Source organism: Typopeltis vanoorti, chromosome 4 (assembly GCF_054136105.1).
Source record: "Typopeltis vanoorti isolate ZY-2024b chromosome 4, IOZ_Tvanoo_1.0, whole genome shotgun sequence".
Classification (NCBI taxonomy): Eukaryota; Metazoa; Arthropoda; class Arachnida; order Uropygi; family Thelyphonidae; genus Typopeltis; species Typopeltis vanoorti.
Window position 1 is genome coordinate 98,699,599 of NC_143552.1, and position 23,808 is coordinate 98,723,406.

The 23,808-nt window shown below is 37.1% G+C and overlaps 1 protein-coding gene across 4 annotated transcripts in view; it reads left to right on the plus strand.

The window, feature by feature from the left end:
- Window positions 1-23,808, plus strand: part of LOC150107542 (DNA ligase 3-like) — a 505,727-nt gene that overhangs the window by 72,584 nt on the left and 409,335 nt on the right. For all 4 annotated transcript variants that reach the window (XM_090391370.1, XM_090391373.1, XM_090391372.1 and 1 more), the window contains exon 4: window positions 15,836-15,997. In XM_090391370.1, coding sequence (XP_090247496.1) covers window positions 15,836-15,997 — 162 coding nt within the window. The remainder of the gene's footprint in view (window positions 1-15,835; window positions 15,998-23,808) is intronic.

Consider the following 23,808-nt stretch of genomic DNA (forward strand, 5'->3'; position numbering starts at 1 on the left):
GTAGAATGGGATTGATTGGTGAAAACGGAGGAATGATAACCGCTGCGGAGGATATAGTTGAGATATTTAATGAGCAATTTCTAACGGTATTTCACCCTTGCGAATGTGATATCATGCAGAACTTGAAAGTTGTGGGAGAAGAGGAGGAGGAGGAACTGTTAGTAAGTGAACAGGAGGTATATGAGGAATTGAATAGACTTGATGTAAATAAGGCTGTGGGACTTGATGCTATTTCACCACGTGTCTTGAGGGAATGTGCCAGAGAGTTAACAACAGCTTTTGTATATCTTTTCAACATGAGTCTCTCACTGGGTCAAGTTCCAAATGAGTGGAAAGAAGGTAAAATTGTTCCAATTCATAAGGGAGGTGATAAGAGTAAGGCCTTGAATTATAGACCAGTCTGTGTGTCTGGAGTTGTGGTCAAGGTATTAGAGAAGTTAGTTAGGAATAAAGTTCAGAATTGGGTTGACAACAGAAAAATACTCTTTGGTGGCCAGCATGGATTTACTAAAGGAAAATCATGCTTTAGCAATCTGCTTACTTTTTATAATAAAGTGACAAATGCGTTGGATAAGGGTATTGCATATACAGTGGTATATTTAGATTTTGCAAAGGCGTTTGATAAATTGCCACATGACAAGCTGGTAATTAAATTGGAACGGATGGGGCTGAACAGTAGATTGGTTCACTGGATTGGAGATTGGTTGTCTGATAGGTATCAGCGAGTTGTCTATGGAGGAGTGATATCGCAGAAGAGGAAAGTTACTAGTGGTGTACCTCAAGGGTCTGTTTTGGGTCCATTGCTGTTTAATTTGTATGTAAATGATATCTGGAGAGGTCTGAATGGTGATGTGCAGTTGTTTGCAGATGATGCAAAGTTGGGCAGAGCTATCAGGAGTAGTGTGGATGCTGTAGCTTTGCAAGAGGACTTGAATACACTGTCTGAATGGGTAAATAAGTGGGGATGTCAATTCAATGTCTCAAAATGTAAGGTTTTGAAATTTGGGAAGCAGAGATGGGATGTAAAGTACACAATCGGTGCGAATATCTTGGAAGAGGTAGAGGAAATGAGAGATCTGGGAGTGATTGTAGACAAGGACCTAAAATTTCGGGGACATGTTGCTAAAATAGTGAAGACAACACAGCGGATAATGGGAATGATGCGGAGGACATTGACTTGTAGAAGTAAGGATGTTATGGTTCCTTTGTATAAGGCTTTGATCAGGCCACATATGGATTACTGTGCACAGATCTGGTCACCTGGTTTTCAAAAAGATGAAATTGCGTTGGAAAAAGTTCAGAGGCGATTGACTAAGGTGGTTTCTGGTCTCTGGAATGTAGATTATGAAGACAGATTGACAAAATGCAATTTGCAGAAATTGGTGGATAGAAGGAGGAGGGGGGATATGATTGAGACATATAAGCTGTTGAGTGGTTATTACCAGATTAACGTCGGGGAGGTTTTGCACAGAATGGGTGAGGATAGCAGGAGAACAAGAGGTCATTCCTGGAAGCTGTATAAGGAGGGTGTGAGCAAGGGAGTGAGGAACAGGTTTTTTGCATGGAGAGTGGTGAGTGATTGGAATGCTTTGCCCGAGAGTGTGGTGTGTGCAGAGACAGTGAATATATTTAAGGCACAGTATGATAAACTGTGTGTATAACAGTGGACCTCCCACGATGAGTCTTTGACTCCATGGAGGTTTTTGTAATAATAATAATAATAATAATAATAATAATATTAGAATCATAACGGAAACCCAGGAGACCAGACCTGCACACAATAGTTCCAGTGAGGTCTTATCAAGGCCTTGTAAAAGAGGCAAAATAACATCCTTATCTTTACATATGAACGTTCATTTCAGCATTGCAATTATCTTTTGAGTTGTGTTTGCATTCTTTGCTACATGGCCCCTTGAACTTCAACTTCCTATCTATTAACACCCCAAGATCCCTGGCCTCATCAGTTTCTTCTAGCCTAATCCCACTAATATAATACGACATTGGATATCTAATTACACCGAAGCGGATGACTTTACATTTACTGACATTGAACTGATACCCATTTTTCCCATGTCCACAATTCCAGTCTATTCAAATCATTCTGCAAGTTCTGCATATCAACAGCATTCCTGATTACCCTACCTATCTTTGCATCATCAGCAAATAGCTGTATGTTGCTTGTCAGATCCTTCCCAATATCATTAATGTACAGATTGAATAACAGTGGACCAAGCACTGATCCTTTTGGTATACCACTTGTTATTTTTTATTTATTTATTTATTTTATTAATCTTTGTACTAGTTATGGGCAGTGCTACCCTTACATCACCTCCAGACAGGCCTAAGCCTTTACAAGTGTTTTATCCTATGCCCGTTCTAGTTATCATTGTAGTCATTCTCTGGTGCCCTGTAGGGCCCTCAAGGAAAGAGCTTTTATATCCTTCTTCATCCTTCTGCATAAGCTCCAGCTGTTTTAAATCCTTATAACTATCTGCGCCCCATACGCCATGTAAAGAGATGGTGGTGCTGGTAAACCTCGGAGTTGTCCCATGCACCTCCCATATCTTACTAACTAGATCTTGGTTATTCTTATAATAGTTTACCTTATTATTATGGCTATAGGCTAGCAAGCACCCTGTTCCTATCACCTGGGCATCAACTATCCAAACATCGCCATCTCTTTTAATCACTAAGTCTGGCTTACGCAAGCCTGCGGAGGTCCTATAATGTGGTTCCACCACGGTCTCCCAACCTTTGTTCTCAAAGCAGTTGTTCAGAATGGAGACCACAGTGTCATGCCTCTGCATGAAGACAACATGGGTGCGGAAGCAACACTGGGCTACATGAGACAATGTCTCACTGTAATGGCAGCCAGCCCTACAGTTTGAGTCATCACTACCTCATCGAGCTGTGCAGGCTTGAGTGGGCAGGGCATTGATCCTCGTCCTGATAAGGTCAATATACTTGATCCCAGGGAGGAGTCTGGTGCCATCCCTTACCCAATCATGCTGGGGAGGCACCAGATATGATTCTTTTAAAGGAGCACCTTCTACAGAACAGTGCAGCAGAGATGCCCATCTCTTATGTTCTGTGGGTGCTGACTCAATTAAGGTACCTTGATAATGGGACCAGCCTTTAGCCCACCTAAAGTCTTCTTGTATTAATGGTCTATAGAAAGCTTCTCTGCAGATAGGGGAAGAAGATAGTTCTAACTTCGCGATTCTGGACAGCCACAGGCATGGGATCAGCCTTAAATCTTGCAGATTCACATCCTGTATACACTTTTTGATATCTGTCAATCAGCCATCCTCTTATCCATACTAATATTCTATAACCCAAACCCATTTTCTCCAATTTATGCAACAGTCTACCATGCTGTATTCTGTCAAAAGTCTTATGACAATCCAAAAGTATCATGGTGTATCCATTCCCCTTGACTAGTTCAATGGTAACATTGTTATAGAATGTGAGAGTTGCTAAAACATGTGTATAGCAGAAAAGAGACTCATGCTATCTGTGAAAAGTATATAGTATATAAAGTATACTATTTGGGATTCATAGATTCAAGGGATCCATGCCTAAAAATCAGACTAACATTATTTTTCTTGAGATAACCAAGTAGATTACATGATTTTATTGTCTAGTGCTAAACCTCAGCGTGGGAAATGGTGATTGGAATTGCTGTTCTGGCTATCACGATATGAAGTATTCCAAATTTTGAAGTCTAGTTGATTTGCAAATGCAGATCAACTAGATCTGCATTTGCAAATCAACATGTCAATGTGAAAGTACCCTCTGCATACTTTCACATTGATGGGCTTCTAAGTAGTCCTTGATGCATCCCCTAGCAAAACACTAAACCATCAGACCATAGAAAATTATCTTATAATGAACTGATATAAGCAGGAGAATGGAAATATGGCAAGAGGTAAGACCAGACCTCTGTGGCTAGACACTGGTGGTAGATCAATTTCACTGCTCAGTGCTATGACCACTTTATTTAATGAAAGCTTGAAATGGAAAAACTATGTTATGACTCCAGAGCAAATAACATCTGATTACTTTTCTGGCAGAGATTTCTGTGGTTAAGAAGTTCAATATAGTTATTCTGGTTTTGTGACCACATGTTTATTAAAGAAAGCTGTTTTTAAAACTAAACAAGTACTAAAAACAACACCCGACAAGTTTCGTTAGTCGTAAGACTAATATCTTCAATGGTAAAGAGGACCAACAGTTTGAAGCGCAAACTATAAGAAATTACGAAAAAACAAGTTCATTTGTTGGTATTATGAACATTAAAAAAGTTTGTTAAAACACTGAATAACAGATCCATACAACTGTTAATACAACCTTGTCTCCAGCTAACAGTTAACGTTAGCTGGTGACAAGGCTATTTGTTGTTGTGTTCTGTGGTTCACGCTCACTCTGTCCGAGGTCTGAAATTGGTAAATTTTTAATAAACGATGACCATACTTGATTTAAAATCAAACCTTGGTTTTTGTTGCATTGAGTAGGAATTTTAATCATATTTGCTTCCTCTCTGAATTTTCTTTTGAAACAATTCTTATCTATATAGGACATGTTTGTTCTATCCCAGAGTACATCATGACCGGTAGAGGGTGTGTGAAATGCCAATCCCGATTTATGTTCTCTCTTATTTTGTACATCCTTTTGATGTTCGCTGATGCAGATTTCTCCCAATCTCCCCGTCTGGCCCACATAGCAGATGCCACAGGAACAGTGAATATTATAAACCCCTGTTTTATCTGTTACATTCTTGATATAAGGAAGGATGACTGTGTTCTTAAAATCTTGTTTATTTAAGTTTCTTGTAGGTGCTATATTGAGAATTTTCTTAATTAACTTAGTATTGAAACCATTCAGTTGTAGGATCTGTGTTAAGTATTGTATTTCTTCTTTCCATTTTTCTTCTGTAATGGGGATGTTGCATGCTTTATCTCTTAAGCTTTTTATTAGGACTATTTTTTGCTTGGGGTGTCTTCAACATTTGGCCACGAAAACTGACTACATTTCAAGACTATTTTAATAACTTACATCCTAACATAAAATTCATTCTGGAACTAGAAGAAAATAAAAAACTTCCTTTTCTAGACATCCTTATAGAAATAAATGAAAGAATAAACAGATTATCATTCTCCGTCTATAGAAAACCAACAAACAGGAAGATTTCTGCATGCTACTTCACATCACCACCCCAATTTTTTATTGCTGCGAAAAGATTCATCAATCATTCCACTTGAAATTCTCTTTTCTCTTATTTATATCTGGTTGTCCAACAAGCATACAAGAAAAGAGTAAAGCAGATTGTGATCAGCTTTCCTTTAAATGCCCATCTTCTTCTTCTTCTATGCGTTATTCCCGCTTCCTATGCAGGGTCCGCGTGTTATTTAGATGCGACTTCTTGTTAGTACTACTCCCAACCGACCCATCGCCTGGTCTACCGCTGGGGGGGGGATATATTTTTGACTGTAGAGGCGTATGTTCACAGGGCCGGTTTGTCTGCTTGCGGGATGAAAAACGCTAGATAAACTGGCGGAAAAAACCCTACTGACCACGCCCAAGACTGGCTAACTTGGCTATGCCTGAGGAAGATCCTCAAATTCCTCACGTCTACAACAGGAATCGAACCTGGGACACTCCTTCCCCAGGCATATGGTTGCGAAGCGCAAAGCCACTAGGCGTGGTCCTTTAAATGCCCATCTTCTATTCATGCTAAAAGCTTAGAATATATCCAGAGCTAAAAGAACCAAAAGCAGAAACTTGCACTGTGTCCAAATGGTAGTTATACTTTCTGATGTCTTGCCAAAGCCCATAAATTTTGCCTTGCTTCCATGTCTTCCTCATCCAGATGGTTCTATTGCATCATTACCTACAGGCAAAGTCCAGTCTCGTGTCTTCTTTATTTGGCATCCTTCAGTTCTTACATTGATGATCATGGTAAATGTTCTCCTACCATTCCAAAACACAATTATTTAACGCTCCCTCCTCTTTAAATTTTTTGTCAGAAAATGATTATTATTGCACAGGCACCTAAATGGAGTACAAAGACTCATCATGGAGACTCAAACTATTGACATAATAGTTGAACTCGTTAACAGACAGAGCACTCACAACTGACTGTGGTAATGCATTCTGCTCATTCCCTACTTTCCAAGCAAAAAACATAAAATAAAATAAAAAAATTAATAATAATCTAGTCCTCACATCCTTGCTAACCACACTCTTACACAATTTCCAGGAATGACATATAGATGTGCCTCTACCCCTCCTTCAGCCAAGTGCTGAGTTATTTCCTCGGCATCAATCCTATAAAACTGTTTCAGCAACTTACATGTTTCTATCATAACTGCTGTTTTCCACCTATCAAAGGAAGCCATCTACAGACTAATCACCATCTTGGCCACTTCCCCAAGTAAGCTGATATACCAGATCTGAGCATGCAATCAGTAATCCATATCAAGACCTTATAAAGAGGAATGATAACTTCTTTATCTCTGCTTGTTAGTGTGTTCTTCAACAATCGAGTAATCTTATGAGGTACCTTGATGACCTTGACAGTAGTCCCTGAACTTCAGCTTTCTGCCTACCCCCCCCCCCCCCCCCCCCCCCCAAAGTGCTAGTTTCCCTGATTTTGCACGTCTACTTTCACTTCATTCAACAACTTTTTTGCTCTTTATCCAAGTGTGAGCAAACAAAGTTTGCGCCTGAAAGTATCTTCAGGACTAGGGCAAGGTGATACAACACCAGGGCAACTCGTTGCAAAGGTGTAGCAAGCCACCAACACTCCTGTCTCAGTATCTCAGGCAACGAGTTGCCCTGGTGTTGTATCACCTTGCCCTAGTCCTGAAGATACTTTCAGGCGCAAACTTTGTTTGCTCACACTTGGATAAATGGATTAAACTAAATTTATCATACTCTAACCAAGTGAAAAATAAACTTTCAACTTTTTTGCTCATCAAACTCACTTCACACATCCATAATATGCATAACATGCAAGCTCCCATCCAATCATATGGCCTTATTTGCATTGAGATTCTGCAATATTCTGATCTGTCAGAGCAGTATCCTCACTTGGTTGATAGATCCTCGCTTAGTAGTCACTCATTAACCCAACTGTTTTGTCAGCTTCTGTCACCTTGCTACCATCAGCATTCATTAAAGTTATCCTTCTCTATTCATTCTTCCTTTTACTTGCAATTCTGTTATCTTTAGGTTCTGTCTGCTGATCCAGTTTACTTGTGTTGGAGTTCTGCCATCTTGTTCTTCTGATGTTCTATACTTGAGTGCTATATGGGTTGCAGATGGGTCTTTCTGACTCTTGAATCCATCATTCTTGTAGAGATATCATTATAAAGGTCAAAACATCAAGGGTTATTTTTTCCCAAATACCCTCCATCAGTAATGATCTCTTAAGGTATATAAATCTCATTTCCTTTCTCCTGTATGATCTTTTCCCTTTCTAATCTGCCACTATAGTTGAAGCTCCCCATAATAATTACTTAATCTGCACTCATTGTACTTATTTGCTGATGTATGTCTTCTTCTTCATCATTCCTTACACCCATTGTTGTGTCCCATTTTACGATTTCTACTCTAATCTTACAAATTCCTTTTATCTATATTCTTCTAACTTCTATGCCCGAGATTTTACCAAAACTTATACCAATATCTAAGTTATTGCTCCCCGTAGTACCCCTAATATTTGTATTTATACTGCACCTTTTGGGATATTTAGTTTAAGATATTACATACATAAACAAGGAGAAAGAACTCAAATATATCTGAAAGTGTAACTATTGCAGTCGTGACACTTAACTCGATTCTCAACTTAAATTTTCCGCGTGACTAAATACAATATTTTCAAGTGGTTATCAACTGCACGGTTTATGTTGTCATAAATAGGGAGAAAGTCAATCTCGAATATATCTCTTAGTATTTAAATATTATTGCAGTCGTGACTCTTAATCTCTTTCCTCAACATTAAATTTCCCGCATGATTAGGTACGATGATTTTAAGCGGTGCATTGGATTAGCAACATCAGACAACTCTTTTATCATTGAACAAAAGGTTTATTAAGTTTCTAAACATGGTACAATTCAAATACTAAAATAAAATACTTATAGACTAACATTAAATCATTACAAGCAATATGGCTAATTGTGATTATACCGCCATACACATTAATTCATAAATTCACCTGATGTGAACAAATTAGATCAATTCACACTATCTGATTATTCATACTGAAGTAGATTAACAAATCATTCACAGCTAACACATACTTGTGACATTTCAATTATTTTATACATTACATTAGGCATTCAATTCTTAGGATACGTAATTACTTAATTCACACTATTCCGTTATACCGTTATTTGCACTAACACACAATTATGTCATTTAAATATCTTGTGCAATATAATAGACATGCAAAAATACCTTAGGACTCTTAATCATTCACAAATCTTTAACACTAGTCAATCTACACATAACACATTCTATCATATACTAAAGTCCTAGTATAACTTCAACAGTTCTGTATTGGAATCTCGATACTTTTCACAGACAAATTTCTAGCTAACATAGGTTATGATTTACAGTACCTTTCTTGAGCTCTTCGTATGGGCCTTTATTCTTTTCCAAATGAACCTCTGGTATAACTTCTCGTAACTCTGGAATACTTTAACACACATATTTTTGCTCTACTATCAGCAACAAGGACATCGATCTCTTTACAGTTTTCTGCTTTGCGTAGTTATCACTAGCGTCGAAACGAAGAAGATCCCTCCTTTTCTAGGACTCTATGGCAATTTTTCCTTTGCTTCCTACTCGGGAAAACGGGAATCGAAATCCCGCTCACTTTCGTTTCCGTGTTGTGACGAGGAGATATCACCCCCGTTGCCACTCAGGAAAACCCCGTGAACTCCACCGGAACCAAAACCAAACTCCAAGGCCAAAAGCGACTATCCAAAAAAAGTCCTCCCCAGGGGGTTACCAACCCTTTTATAGCTGCTACCCTAACGGCACCTTTTCTTACTTCCTTTCTCCTCCTTCTACTTGTTTTTTAATCATCGACCAATTAGGGTGGCGTTTTCTCGCCAAACGTCATTTGATCAGCAAGCCTGTTCTCAATGTTTCAATCCGGGGATCGGCCCTAAGCGATAGCTTTGCTTTTCTTGTGCTAGCCTGACTTAATCCCCTTTCAAACTTTTTCTATGAATTCTACTTAATAACTTAATCTCTCACATAACGTATTTTATGACTCACCCTTTTCTACTTATTTACTTAACTCTGTCTTTTTAATCGTATTACAATATTAATCTATACTTTCCTTTGTTAGCTACTTATTTAGTTAGAATTCCTTATTTTAAGTCATATTACAATATTAATACATTCCTTCCTTTATCAGCTACTTTAACAACAACCCTTATGTTTTATACATATTACTGGATGCAAGAAATTTTCCATTAAATAATTCATTTTTTTATGCAGGGGTTTTAATTTATGATATTTATTCTTCATGTTACACCATGATGGCTGAGAATACTATATTCCTAAGATATCAGGTGTAACACCATGGTTCGCAGCAATCAACTGCATATTTTGTCCTATTGGTACTATCTCACACACATCAAACGAAGTACTGTCTACATGTTTCCTGCTCTTTTTGGCTGCAGCTTATCTGCTATGCTCAGCAGAATATTATCCAAACTGGATAAAAAAAAGTCTCCTGGTTCTAATGGCATTTTTCCAAATGGTTTTAGAGGTTTGTGCTCTGAGTTGACTCCTCTTTTATGTTGCCGTTCTATTATTTCCTATTTCACCTTTATCTGTTTAGCAGCATAGACAGCCTTCATTCCACCCATTGCTAAGAATAGAGACAAATCTTAGCATGAAATTTCCAACCAATTAGAAAACCATTAACCCTCAACTTCTCTGCCACCTAGAACCTTTTGAACTAATAAATGGTTGCTAGTGTGAATTTGATTACTGCCAGTCAACAGAGAATTATTCTTACTTATGTCACTTATCTTTGGAGGAATGCCATGAAAAATTTTGGAGAATCTCAAGTGGTTGGTCTTCATATCTCTAGGCATATGATTATGTTTGACATAAAGACTTGTGTCAAACATTCCCTTAAGATGAATAGTGCCATATGACCAGAGTTAGCTCTGGTCATATGGCACTATTCATCTTACGGGAATGTTCCAGGGAATTGGTAGTAGTATTGGCATAATTGTTTAATAAGAGTCTTACAACTGCACAGGTTCCACTGCATAAAGGTGGTGATAAGGCTGTAGCATCAAATTATAGGTCAATCTGCATATCTAGAGTTGTGGTGACGGTACTAGAGAAATTGGTGAGAAGTAGGATACAGAAACGGGTTGATAACAGCAGTATTCTCTGTGGTTATCAGTATGGGTTTGTTAAAGGGAGATTGTTTTACTAACTTACTTATGTACTATAACAAGGTAACAAATACCTTGGACAGGGGGAGATGCATGTACAGTGGTGTACTTAGATTTTGCAAAAACTTTTGATAGGCTCCCACATGACAAGTTCTTAAAGAAATTGGAACAGATGGGATTGGATAACAGACTTCTGAGTTGGATCAGTGACTGGCTGTCAGATACGTATCAAAAAGTTGTATATGGGGAGATGGTGCAGTATCTTGTAAGAAGGTTACTAGTGGTGTACCTCAGTACTGCTGAGGGATGAGTTTTGGGACCATTGTTGTTCAGTTTGTATGTTAATGATATTGGGATGGATTTAACTAGTGATATGCAGCTGTTTGCAGATAATGTAAAATTGGGGTAAGCAATGCAGAGTCAAGCAGATGTTACGGCCCTACAGGAGGACTTGAATAGATTGCAAGAATCTATTCACTGCATAAAGGTGGTGATAAGACTGTAGCTTCATATTATAAGTCAATCTGTATATCTAGAGTTGTGAAGGTACTAGAGAGAGATTGGTGAGAAGTAGGATACAGAAATGGGTTGATAACAGCAGTATTGTCTGTGGTTATCAGCATGGGTTTGTTAAAGGTCTGGCAGGAGGACTTGAATAGATTGTATGAATGGGCAGGTAAGTGGAACAAAAAGTTTTGCAGTGTTGCAAAACTTTTGATAGGCTCCCACATGACAAATTATTAAATAAATTGAAACAGTTGGGATTGGATAACAGATTTCTGAGTTGGATCAGTGAATGGCTGTCAGATAAGTATCAAAAAGTTGTATATGGGGGGGGGTGCAGTATCCTGTAAGAAGAAGGTCACTAGTGGTGTACCTCAGTACTGCTGAGGGATGAGTTCTGGAGCCATTGTTATTCAATTTGTATGTTAATGATATTGGGATGTTTAACTAGTGATATGCAGCTGTTAGCAGATAATGCAAAATTGGGGTAAGCAATGCAGAGTCAAGCAGATGTTACGGCCCTGCAGCAGGACTTGAATAGATTGCATGAATGGGAAGGTAAGTGGAACTATCAGTTCAGTGTTGCAAAATATAAGGTTTTGAAATCTGCTAAGCAATGACGGGATGCAGAGTGTACACTTGGTGGCAAAACTTTAAAGGAGGTAGAGGAAATGAGAGATCTCGGAGTGGTGGGTAGACAAGGATCTGAAGTTCAGGGGCCACATTGCAAAAATTGTGAAGACATCACCTTGGATAATGGCAATGATGCAGAGGACCCTGACATGCAGAAATTGAGGTTATGGTGCCATTGTATAAGACCTTAATCAGACCTCATATGGATTATTGATATGGAGATGCCAAGGTTGAAGTAACGTAGACATCATATATTTCCATATCCAAGTAACAGAAAGGTATATCACCTTATTATTGAAATGCTCTGGATCAGAGATAGACGTTGAAAGTTTTCCACTTGGTTATGGTATAAATTAAAGATGCCAAGAAATTATATTCTTGGTTTAATTTTTTTTATCCAAGGGGCTAATGTGAAGTCATTAGTCTCTATATACAAGTTTCCCTGTCATGAAGTTACTTAACGTGCAAACTTGCTATATGTGGATAAATGATTAAACCAAGTATATAATTTCTTGACATCTTTAATTTGTCCACACGGTTAGCCTAATCGAACCTGAGTGTCCCAGGTTCGATTCCCATCAATGACGTGAGGAGCTCAAGGAACTTCCTCAGCCATAGCCAAGTTAGCTGGTCTTGGGCATGGACAGCAGGCTTTTTTCCTACCAGTTTATCAGGTGTTTGTCATCCCGCAAGCAGGCAAACCGGTCCAAAGACACACACGGATTACAGTCAGGAATACTGACCCAGCCATAGAGCTGATTTGTCAGCCTATGCCGGTTCCGGAGCATGGATAAAATTTGGGGGGACTAGATGGTACCGTGAACTCCCGGATAAAGGGGGAACGCTGTATCATCACATGGAATTTATTTATTTTATCTTTAATTTGTAGTATAACCAAGTGGAAAAACTTTCGACATTGTTGCTCTTTGTATCTCAAAGTGAACAGTGGTCTCCTTTTTTCAGGAATGTATAATGACATACATTATAATCAGGGCCATTACTCAGACTAGTTTTGACTATTCTTGAGGTCTCAGAAGCTGGGATTGTGAAATTACTGTACTCTGTCTCTCTCAATGGCAGAAGTCATATGTCCCATATACCAGCAGCACCATGGCATATCTCCATATTACAATATGTTTAATTAGAGACAGTTGTCAAACTCTTGATTAGAATCAAGAATGTTTAATGAATAGAAGTATGTATGTATGTGTGTGTATCAGTGATAATATTTAAAACAATGAAAATCCAGAAATGCACTCAGTTAAGCATAAGGGGGGGGGTGTAGAAAAGATTTTCACTTGGTTATAAATTAAATTAAAGTTAACAAGAAATTATATTTTCTTGTTTAATGCTTTATCTAAGTGTAATCAAACAAAGTTTGCATTAGAAGATTCTTCATGACTAGGCTACTTGTATATGGAAGCTAATCACTTCACATTAATTGCCTTAGTATCCCATAATGTAAGGCACACATATCCTTTTGGACATGTATAATGTTATGGGAAGGGCCACTGCTCAGACTGGTTTTGACCTTTATTGTGGTCTCATCAGTGGGAGCTAGACCCAGAAGAAATACCAAGGTTGAAGTAATGCAGAAGTCGTATATTTTCCATATACAAGTAGAGAAAAAGTGTAGTTATGAAGAAACTTCACATGCAAATTTTGTTTGCTTTCACTTTGATAAAGAATGGAACAAGAATATGATTTCTTGGTAACTTGTAATTTAATTTATAACCGAATGAAAAAAAAAAATTTCCTACAACTATTTCTAATCTAGAGTAGGTGATATACCTACTCTGGATTAGTTTTTTTTACATGGCATAATAAGTTGTTCAAACAAATCATAAGAACAGCAACGGGCTGTCCTATCTCACCATCCTTGGCTGATTATTTTATGAAGTATCTTGAAAAACAACTCTTTGACACTATACATTTTTTGAAAATATGGAGACAATTACCGTGTTTGAATAAAAACTTTAGTTTAATATAACTAAAATCTACATTCGACGTTTCGTCCTTTATGTCAAGGTCATCTTCTGGAGCATAACCACTATACACAGAAAACAAGCTATACTGCAATCAAACTGGTTTGTTAAAGTTACTGACCAACTGCTACAACAATTGTTGGCCTGACTTTTGGTGAAAAAAAAAAAACCTAGTAGTGGTTGGTCAGTAACTTTAACAAACCAGTTTGATTGTAGTGTAGCTTGTTTGCTGTGTATAGTGGTTATGCTCCAGAAGATGACCTCGACATAAAGGTCGAAACGCCGAATGTAGATTTTAGTTATATTAAACTAAAGTTTTTATTCAAACACGGTAGTTGTCTCCATATTCGAAAATATATTCGGATCACTGTGTAAGCTTAAAAAAATGGTCTTTGACACTATATTTCCTCAGCCTTGTATATGGTTGTTTTATTGATATATTTGTAGAAGTCTGGTCCCACTCTGAGTCAGAATGAATTCAGTTCCTACAGAAAATAAATTCCTTGTTCTCCCATATCAAGTTCACTATTGAAAGTGAATTTAATAACCAACTACCCATTTTGGATATCTTAATAATTTGAAATCCCACAGGTCATGTTGAATTTTCAGTTTATCAGAAGTCAGCCTTTACTGGTAGATACATTTTCTCGTCCTCCCCACCTTCATTCATCACAGAAAATGGGTATTATCAAGAGTCTTGTATATATAGCTCATACAATCTGCTCTTCTGATTCTGATTCAAGTACTCTGTTCATGTCATCCTTGCTAATTAGGACAGACTGGCCATTCCGCATTGATTAGAATCCAAGAATATATTAAGTTTTTGGAATCTGACAAGTCCTGCCTTTCCTCTCATGCTATTTACACTGGGCACAGAGCTTTGGAACCAGACAAAACTTCTTCATTCTGGCAAGTTCAGATTGGATCTTCTTTTTATTGGAACATGGGAAATGCTATGAAAGCATCTGAACCTCAACTGATCAGATTGTATGCCAATCTCTAAGTTTTGGGAAGTGGTCACTGTTAATTGTTTATATTTTTTAATTAATTAATTAATTTATTTAATTATTTTAAATTATTTTTTATCTATGCAACTTTTTACAATTGTTCTTTTGAACTTTAATAATGTAATCATATTCTTCAGCTGCAACCAAGACACTGCTAGTATGTGCATGATTTATGACTCATTATTGTGATTCATGTTTTGAATGTAGTTAATGGTCTGTTTCCCTGATGCTGTCCATGCAATTTTGGGTGAAATATATTGGAGTTTTTCAATAAGATTCTATATGTTTTTAGTTACATATGTAAGGCATGAAAGAATATTTTAATAATGAGGTGATACACCTTTTCTCTACTTGTGTATGGGGAAATATATGACTTCTGCATTACTTCAACCCTCGTATCTCTTCTGGGTCTGGCTCTCACTGATGACATTTAATGTTCGTCTTGGGGCTTGTTTGCTTCATTGAGAGTAGAGTGATTTGCTCAGTTGTGGATTTTTGCCTATTTGCTGAGTGGAGTAACTGCTGAGTTTTTTGTTCTGGAGTGATTGTGGACAGGAATCACTAATCTAATCCAAATCACTAATAGATAATCTAGATCACTAATCTAAATGCAGGATGAGTTTAGATTAGTGATCATTCAGTTACTCATTGAGATTTAGAGTGACCTTGTAGATCACTCAGAATTTTTGGAGAGATACCCCTGAACTTTAACAGTACATCAATAGAGATTGAAACTGGTCTGGGTAGTGCCCCTTCCCATAATGAATAGTATTATGCACGTCTGAAAAAGATGTGTGATTTTCATTATAAGATACTAAGGCAATTAATGTGAAGTTATTAACTTCTATATACAAGTAGCCTAGTTGTGAAGAAACTTCATGTGCAAACTTTGCTTACACTTGAATACAAGATTAAACTGGAATATAATTTTTTGGTAACTTAAATTTAGAGATAATGTATAACATGAGCATTAATGTCACACCTAATTGGTACCTGCTGAATGTTCCTTCTTTTTTGCTAATACTAGCATTAATTCACTAATGAAAATACAGTATATCTACAATAATACAATACCACCTTAACTCTGAGGCGAGGTGCAGTACTAAACTATATACTTTTTAACACTAGTGCTCAAGGCAAATGATAGAACTCAGAGAACATCAATATGGATGATAAATTATTATAATCCTGAATATGACTTTGATTTATAAAAAATAAGATTTTCATTAGTAGATATAGAGATTTCACTTATTACTTATTTATTTATTTTTACAGACACATCGAGTAATCAGATTATGAAGAACGTGAGACCTGGTCATTTTAGAGATGATAGCTTACGTGAGTTTCGACGTCTATGTGCTATTGTGGCTGACACATCTAGTTACCTTGAAAAAACAAGAGTAATGTCAGAATTTTTCAGGAAAGGTCCTGGTGGAGGTAAGCTACATTATGTTTGAAGTAATGAAGTAAACATAATTCAGTTATGTTTGAATTGAAATGAAGGCTAATACACTGGCCTTTGTTTCAATTGTAACAAGTTTCTCTTGTCTCAACTCATTATCCATACACTGTACTAATATACTATAGATTGATCAATCAACTTCTTGTGTATATGGGCCCAATGTTAAAAAATAAAATAAAATACAATCATTCTCAATATTTATGAAGCATTTGATTTGGTTTGGCACAGAATCTTATTCACCAAACTACCATCCTATGGTTTGCCTATTCTCTGCAACTGAATTACCAACTTTCTCACTGTGAGTCATGGTGGATGGTTTTCTATTCTCAGATTTTCCCACCATTTCAGAAGTATCCCAGGAGAGTTTATCCTACTCTCTTCCTCCTGTATATAATTGACCTGCTGTCATTGAACATAAAATTCTATCTATATAGCTTTTCTGATGGCAGTACACTCCATTTCTCCAATGTCCTAACTCTGATCTCCTTGCTATATTTCACTGGGGTGAGGACAACCTTGTAGACATCACTGCCACCAGAACTTAGTCTGATCTAATCTCTTGCAATAATGATCTTCTTATGTCACATCTCCTAACTTTTGATAATACCCATTTATCAAAACATGATTAGATTTTTCTTGTTCTGCTGATCTATAGCCCCCATCTATCCTAGTGCAGACACATCTCAGCCATAGCTTCTGCAGTTGCCAAAAAGGCAGCTCAAGGCATTACTTATCACCTATATATTGTTAACTTTGTACAAATCCCAAATTCACCTAACCATGCAATGCTGCTCACACATTTTGAGTGGTTCACCAAAATCCTCTCTAAAATTGCTTGATGCTACCCAGAAGAGGATAATATGGTAAATTGAGGGTTCCTCCCCCCCTCTCTCTCTCTCTCTCATAGACATTCAGTTCATGCCTTATGCCTGTTCTTCAGATACTTTCATGGACAGTGTTCTGCTGAACTTTCATCATATTTTCATTCCTTTACTTTCCTCCAAAATTTTATGAACAAGAGCAGCTGCTGGTCAACACCCAATAGTCCAGCTTCAAATTTGCTGAACCAACTTATCTCTCTCCTCCATTCATCTACCACTGTGAACAGGCTTCTTACTTGGGGTTCATTCTTTATTCATTAGGTTCATTAATGCTATAATTGTCATTATAGCATTATAGCATTCATTAATGCTATAATTGTCATTATAGCATTATAGCATTCATTAATGCTATAATGACAATTATAGCATTAATGAATGCTATAATGACAACAGATCATTATATCATTCATTCAAAAAAGTGCCAACTCATTCCTCCTTTTTCCTTACTCCATCTTATCCACACACACAGCACTGATATGCTAATAGATCTTGCATGATCTTTTGTGTGTGGGTCAGACACACACAAAAGGGCATGCAATTGCAGTTGAACTTTTTTTTTTTTTGTATGAGTACCTCCACAGAATCAAAAGACTCATTGTGTGAAACCCAAACTATGCACATGGTATCTATCTTTACCTCTCCTTGAACTCATTGACTGACAAAGCTCTCACAGCAGTATCTGGAAACTGATTCCACTCATTCACTACTCTCCAAACAAAAAAAAACAAAAAAAAAATAAATAAATCTAGGCCGCACACCCTTACTAACCAAACTCTTAGTCAAGAGTGCAATTTCTAGGGATGACCTGTTGTTCTACTCCCTCCCCACATACTCAAGTGTTGAAATATTTCTTCTGCTTCGTCCTATAAAACCCATTTAGTAACTATTAATTAAATGTTTCTATCAAACTATCAAATTCCTTTTTTTTTTTTTTTTTTGACTTTCAACCAACTTTTGTTAACAAGTACTCAAACATTATTTTCTTCCTCTCCATTCATTTCTTCTCCTGCTGTGCTTTGTAACAGTCCCTTCTTATGTATTTCCCTAAAGAGCACAATGTTTATCAAGTTCCTTCTTTCTCCTTCTAGGAAATTTTTTACTTTAGAAAGAAATCCTTAGTGATTCTTGTCTATTCATGTACTAATGCACTGCAAGTTGGGCAACCTCTCATGTTTGGGATTACCATTAAAATAAAAAATAATTAATTTCAAAGAATATAAAAAATTAAATTAATATCACAGAAAAAAAAACTAAAAATGAACAGAGTAGCATCACTGTATCGCCCTACTATAACCCAGTCATAAAACAAAGTTAATAATCTTGTTAGGTTTATTCCCAAATAAACTACATATAAAAGAGTAGAAATAACTGTTTATTATTATTGCTGTATGTAAACTTTCTTATTAAAGTTAACATAGCTGTGGGTTAACTCTCTGAGTACTACTATATTATATAGTAGTACTACTATTTGAACCTTGTTAAAAATGCAGAAAAAAATAATTTAACGTCAAAACCTAAATGAATTGGCAATAAATATTTCCCATCAATCTTTCTCAATTTATACTGCACTTGGTACAGTATTTTATTATTAGTATTATTATGTGATACCTCCAAGGATTCATTGCGGGAGGGCACTCCACTCCGCTACATACATATAACTGTCTCTCTTATTACTTAATTCTCCTACTACAGACAATTATCATCAATGCCATCTACTTCCATAAAATTCTTTTAGTAACTTAAATGTTTCTGTCAAACTGTCAAATTCTTTCTTTTTTGCCTTTTAACTAACTTTTATAAACCAGAAATAAGACTTCAAACATTTTCTTCTTGTTCATTTATCTGTTCTACAGCTGTGTTTTGTAACAGTCGCTTCTAGAGCATAATGTTATCAAGTTTCCTCTTTCTCCTTCTAGGAAATCTTCTCTTTAGAAAGAAGAACCTTATTGACTCTTTTTTTTTTATCCATGTACTAATGTGCCGCAGGTTGGACAACCTCTTGTGTTTGTGATTACCATTAAAATAAAAATAAATAAATTAATTTAATTAAATTAGTATCACAAAAAAAGTAAAAATGATCAGACTTGAGTCACTATATCACCATACTATAATCCAGTCGTGCTAAAACACGATCTTCCTTTAGCAAACTCATGCTGTCCATTAAAGAGAATTCTACTGCTGTCAACTCAATTCTGAATCCTCCTTGTTCTCACTATCTTATCACCTTATATAGTCTTATTACCTCCTTTATGAAGAGGAACAATTTTGCCATCTTTCCACTCCTTCAGAACCTGGGCTAATCTAAGACTCATGTTAATGTATGTTAAAGCCGTTTTTAGCTCCCTGAAACAATCCCTCATATACTCACGTCCCATTGGTTGTTGACATCAAGTTTACTCAATTCCTCATATATCTCCTGCTCACTCACCATAATTGTTCCTTCCCCATTCCCAACTGCTCTCAGTTCTGCATTGTTGCAATCACAAGGATGAAATACTTGAATGAACTGCTCATTAAATACCTCTACTATATTGTCTTCAGTGTTTATCGTTTTCCCATTATCACTGACCTTCATCCTCCAGTAATCATTCTTCCTTCTACTAGCCACATATTGAAAAAACTGCTTAGGATTTCTTTTAGAGTCATTTGTTAACGTTTGCTACCCTTACCAAGCGAGTCATCTTCTTTGCTTACTCTTTGTACTTCTCATGTAACTGATTATTGGCACTTATCTTATGCTGTATCCACATTTTTCTTCCAGATTGCATGCTTCACCTCTTCAGTCATCCATTTTACACCTACCTTGTTTAATCTCCTGACCTTTGGATTACATTCAGTCATTGCTTCTGTCAGATACTTCCTGAGTAGAGACCAAGCAGCATTGATTTTCTTCCCATGCAATTCCTCACTCCATGATATTGCTACAAGCTGCCTGCTGAGTTTGTCATAATCTCCTTCCTCATTCCACATATAACCCTTTCTTACAAAAGTCCTGATATGGCAGGTCACCACCTAAGTGATCACTTTATGGTCAGTTTCACCAGCTGGATGGGAAGATGTGGCACTTCATTTACAACAAAATCTTCTGATGAGATAATGAAATCTAAAACTCTTGATCCACATGTGACCTCTTACATACTGCTTAAGGTAGTTATCCCTTATAAACTCAAGAAATTCATCCCTTTGGTTCCTGATGCTGTCTCTTCATTCCAGTCTATATTGCCATAATTAAAATCATCCATGATGATCATTCTTTTCTTATTAACCAGTCCAATTGGTCCAAACATTTCTTTCTCATTAGCTTCCACATTACCAGGTCTATAGCAATACCCTACTAAACATTTCATGTTTAATAAGAAAACTTCCACTTCACACCATACTTCTTCGAAATCACTGTCAGTATTTGCTCCCTGTAGCTCCACCCTAGATGGGTGCAACTCCTCTGCCATCATCAGTACCACTCCTCCTCCATTTTTGCCTTGTTTGTCTTCACACTACTTATCCCTCCATCTCTATTCCTGTCAAAATATCATCCTTGTTCACTTATACCAACAATTTTTAGGTGATTGAACTCTGCCAATGCTACAGTTTCATTCCCCTTGTTTTGAATTCTTCTAGCATTTGTAAACATACACATTAGCTCACTTCTGCTTCTATAACAAATCCTACTGATCCCACTTCTCAGATATGACTCTCCTCCCCATTCCTGTCTATCATCACTGATATTACACCCCTCTCCAGACCTAAATGTTACTTTCACATTCTTGACTATCTTAATCCTTTCTTGCCACACTCACACATCTACTCCAAACCATCATCAGGGAAACTAAATTATAAAGGTAGGAATGGTGTGAATGTGAGTGTAAGAGTGACAATGTTGTATAATTGTGTTAATGACGCGAATGGGCTTTGTCATGGAAATGTTGATGAGGAGAGAAAGATTTCAGATTTGTGTTCATCTGTTTGGACCAATCAAATGTGTGCAAAGATGTTTACAAGTGTAAGACATTAGAGAAGAATAGAGATGGGCAAGTTGTCCAACTGTGTCAGGCAGATTGCAGACAAGACAATACAAAAGAACAAACAGGTTTATTATTATGTCTGTACACAAGTGCTAGGAGTATCAGAAACAAAGGGATAGAGTTTGTTGCCTTAATCAATATGTTGTGACCTCAGATTGTAGGTATTAGTGAGACCTGGCTATCAAGAAAAGCTATCAGTGTTCATGTGAGTACCTCATGAAAACACCGTCACCAACCAGAGGCAGGATAGAGAGAATAGGGGAGAAGGTGTGCTGCTAATGATATCGGATGACTTGAATTCAGTTAGAGTTGAGACCTGTGATTGTAGTAGTAGTAGTACTACTACTACTACAATTGTTTTTGTTACAGACCTGGTGGATCGGTTGCTAGTGATGAAGAAATGCATCACCAAATAGAAAAGATGAGCACGAAAAGAGTAATCATAATGGGAGACTTTAATTATTTAAATATTGATTGGGTAGCAGTAGAATCTCACAAGAAGAATGAAAATGCATTTATTGAGCTGTTGCAGGACAACTTCCTCAAGCAGCATGTGAAAGAAGGAACTCGAAGGCAAAGAGTGTTAGATTTGATTATAGTGTCAGAGGGCATTTCAGTTAAAGTGTTACTATTCTGCCTCTGGTTGGTGACACTTTTCATGCGGTACTCATTTGGGAAGTGACTAAGTTTATGAATGTTCCATTCAGAAAAGTTTACATGTTGAACTACAAAGCAGGAAATTATGATCAACTGAGGAGTATACTAAGTTCAGTGGAATGGGATCGGTTGCTGGATGGAAAGAATATCGACAGTGCATGGGAAGCATTTAAACAATATTTAAATGATGCGATATCAGAATGTGTCCTGAGAGTTTGAAGAATAAATAGAGTAGGAGTCAAATGGATGTGTAATCTTATTAAGCAAGAGATTTAAGAAAAGGATGATGTGGAAGGAATACCGTTTGCATAAGGATAACGTCTGTTATGAACATTATAAGTAGCCAGTTAGAATAGTCACAACTGTTGTACAGAAAACAAATTCTGAGTATGAAAAGGAATTGGCTCTGCATGCTAAAGACAACCCACAAGAATTTTGTCAATATGCCACTAGTAAAAGAAAGAATGAATATGAAAGAATAATTCTTATAAATCCAGATTGCATGAGGGTTACAGATGCAGAAGAGGTTGTTCGGTTAATGTGATGCCCATTTTGTTAAAAGCTATCAACCTGGTTAATGCAACATTGAGCTCACTGTTACCTCTTCACACTAGATGAAGAAATGCAGGTGCGTGAGGCCATGGTATTAGAGCTGTTGCATAAATTGAATAATAATTCAGCAATAGGGACTGATGGAATATCAGCACTTTCTAAAAGAGTGTTCAGCTGAACTGGCCATTCCTTTGACCAGGCTGTTTAATATGAGTCTCAGAACAGGGAAGATTCCAAAAGAATGGAAGGAATGTAAGGTAATTCCATTGCACAAGGGTGGTGCAAAGACCGATGTACCGAACTATTCACCAATTAGTATCTCAGGAGTGATGGTGAAGATTTTGGAAAAATTGGTTAGGGCTCACATTCAGAATCTCTACTTTGCAATGAACAACATGGGTTTACTAAGGGAGTCATGTTTTAGCAGCTTGCTCACATTCTATAACAATGTTACCATTGAAATAGTCAAGGGGAATGGATACACCATGATACTTTTGGATTTTGCTAAGGCTTTTAACAGAATACAGCATGGTAGACTGTTGCATAAATTGGAGAAAATGGGTTTGGGTTATAGAATATTAGCATGGATAAGAGGATGACTGACTGATCATATATCAAAAAATGGTATATACAGGGGAATCTGAGTCTGCAAGGTTTAAAGTAACAAGTGGTGTACCATAAGGATCAGTGCTTGGTCCACTGTTATTCAGTCTATACATTAGTGATATTGGGAAGGATCTGATTACCCTACCTATCTTTGACATACATGCAAAGATAGGTAGGGTAATCGGTAATGCTACTGATATGCATAACTTGCAGAATGATTTCAATAGATTGGATTGTGGGCATTGAAAAATGGGTGTCAGTTCAATGCGAGTAAATGTAGTTATTTACTTCGGCATGATTAGGTATCCAGTGTCGTATTATATTGGTGGGATTAGGCTAGAAGAAACTAATGAGGCTAGGGATCTTGGAGTGTTAATAGATAGGAAGTTGAAGTTCAGGGGACCATGTGGCAAAGATTGCAAATACAACTCAAAAGATAATTGCAATGCTGAAACGAACATTCGCATGTAAAGATAAGGATGTTATTTGGCTACTTTGCAAGACTTTGATAAGACCACACTTGGACTATTGTGTGCAGGTCTGGTCTCCTGGTTTCTGTTGTGATTCTGATATATTGGAGAGAGTACAAAGGAGAGTGTTAAAAAAATGATATCAGGATTGTGGAATACTGATTATGAAGACAGATTGAGAATTTGTAGACTGCAGACACTAGCAAACAGGAGAAAGCGGAATGATATGATTGAGACTTACAAACTTCTGAAAGGGCCATACAGGATTTGAATTGATGGAATTTTTCAGTTTATGAAGGGTGGGGAAAGGACAAGAGGGCATCCTTGGAAGCTGAGAATGGAGGCTGCCAAGAAGGGTGCAAGGGCTAGATTTTTCTCTCAGAGGGTGGTGTGTGATTGGAATGAATTGCCTTTGGATGTTGTGAGTACAAGCAGTGTGAATGAATTCAAGAATAAGTATGATAGCTGGTGTGTGTAGTGTCTGGCCTCCCTTGATGAGTCATTGACTCATTGGAGGCCTCTCTTAATAATAATACTAACTGCCGACTTACAACTCAAATACAGACTAAGTATTGCTTGATATAATGCCCCATTGATA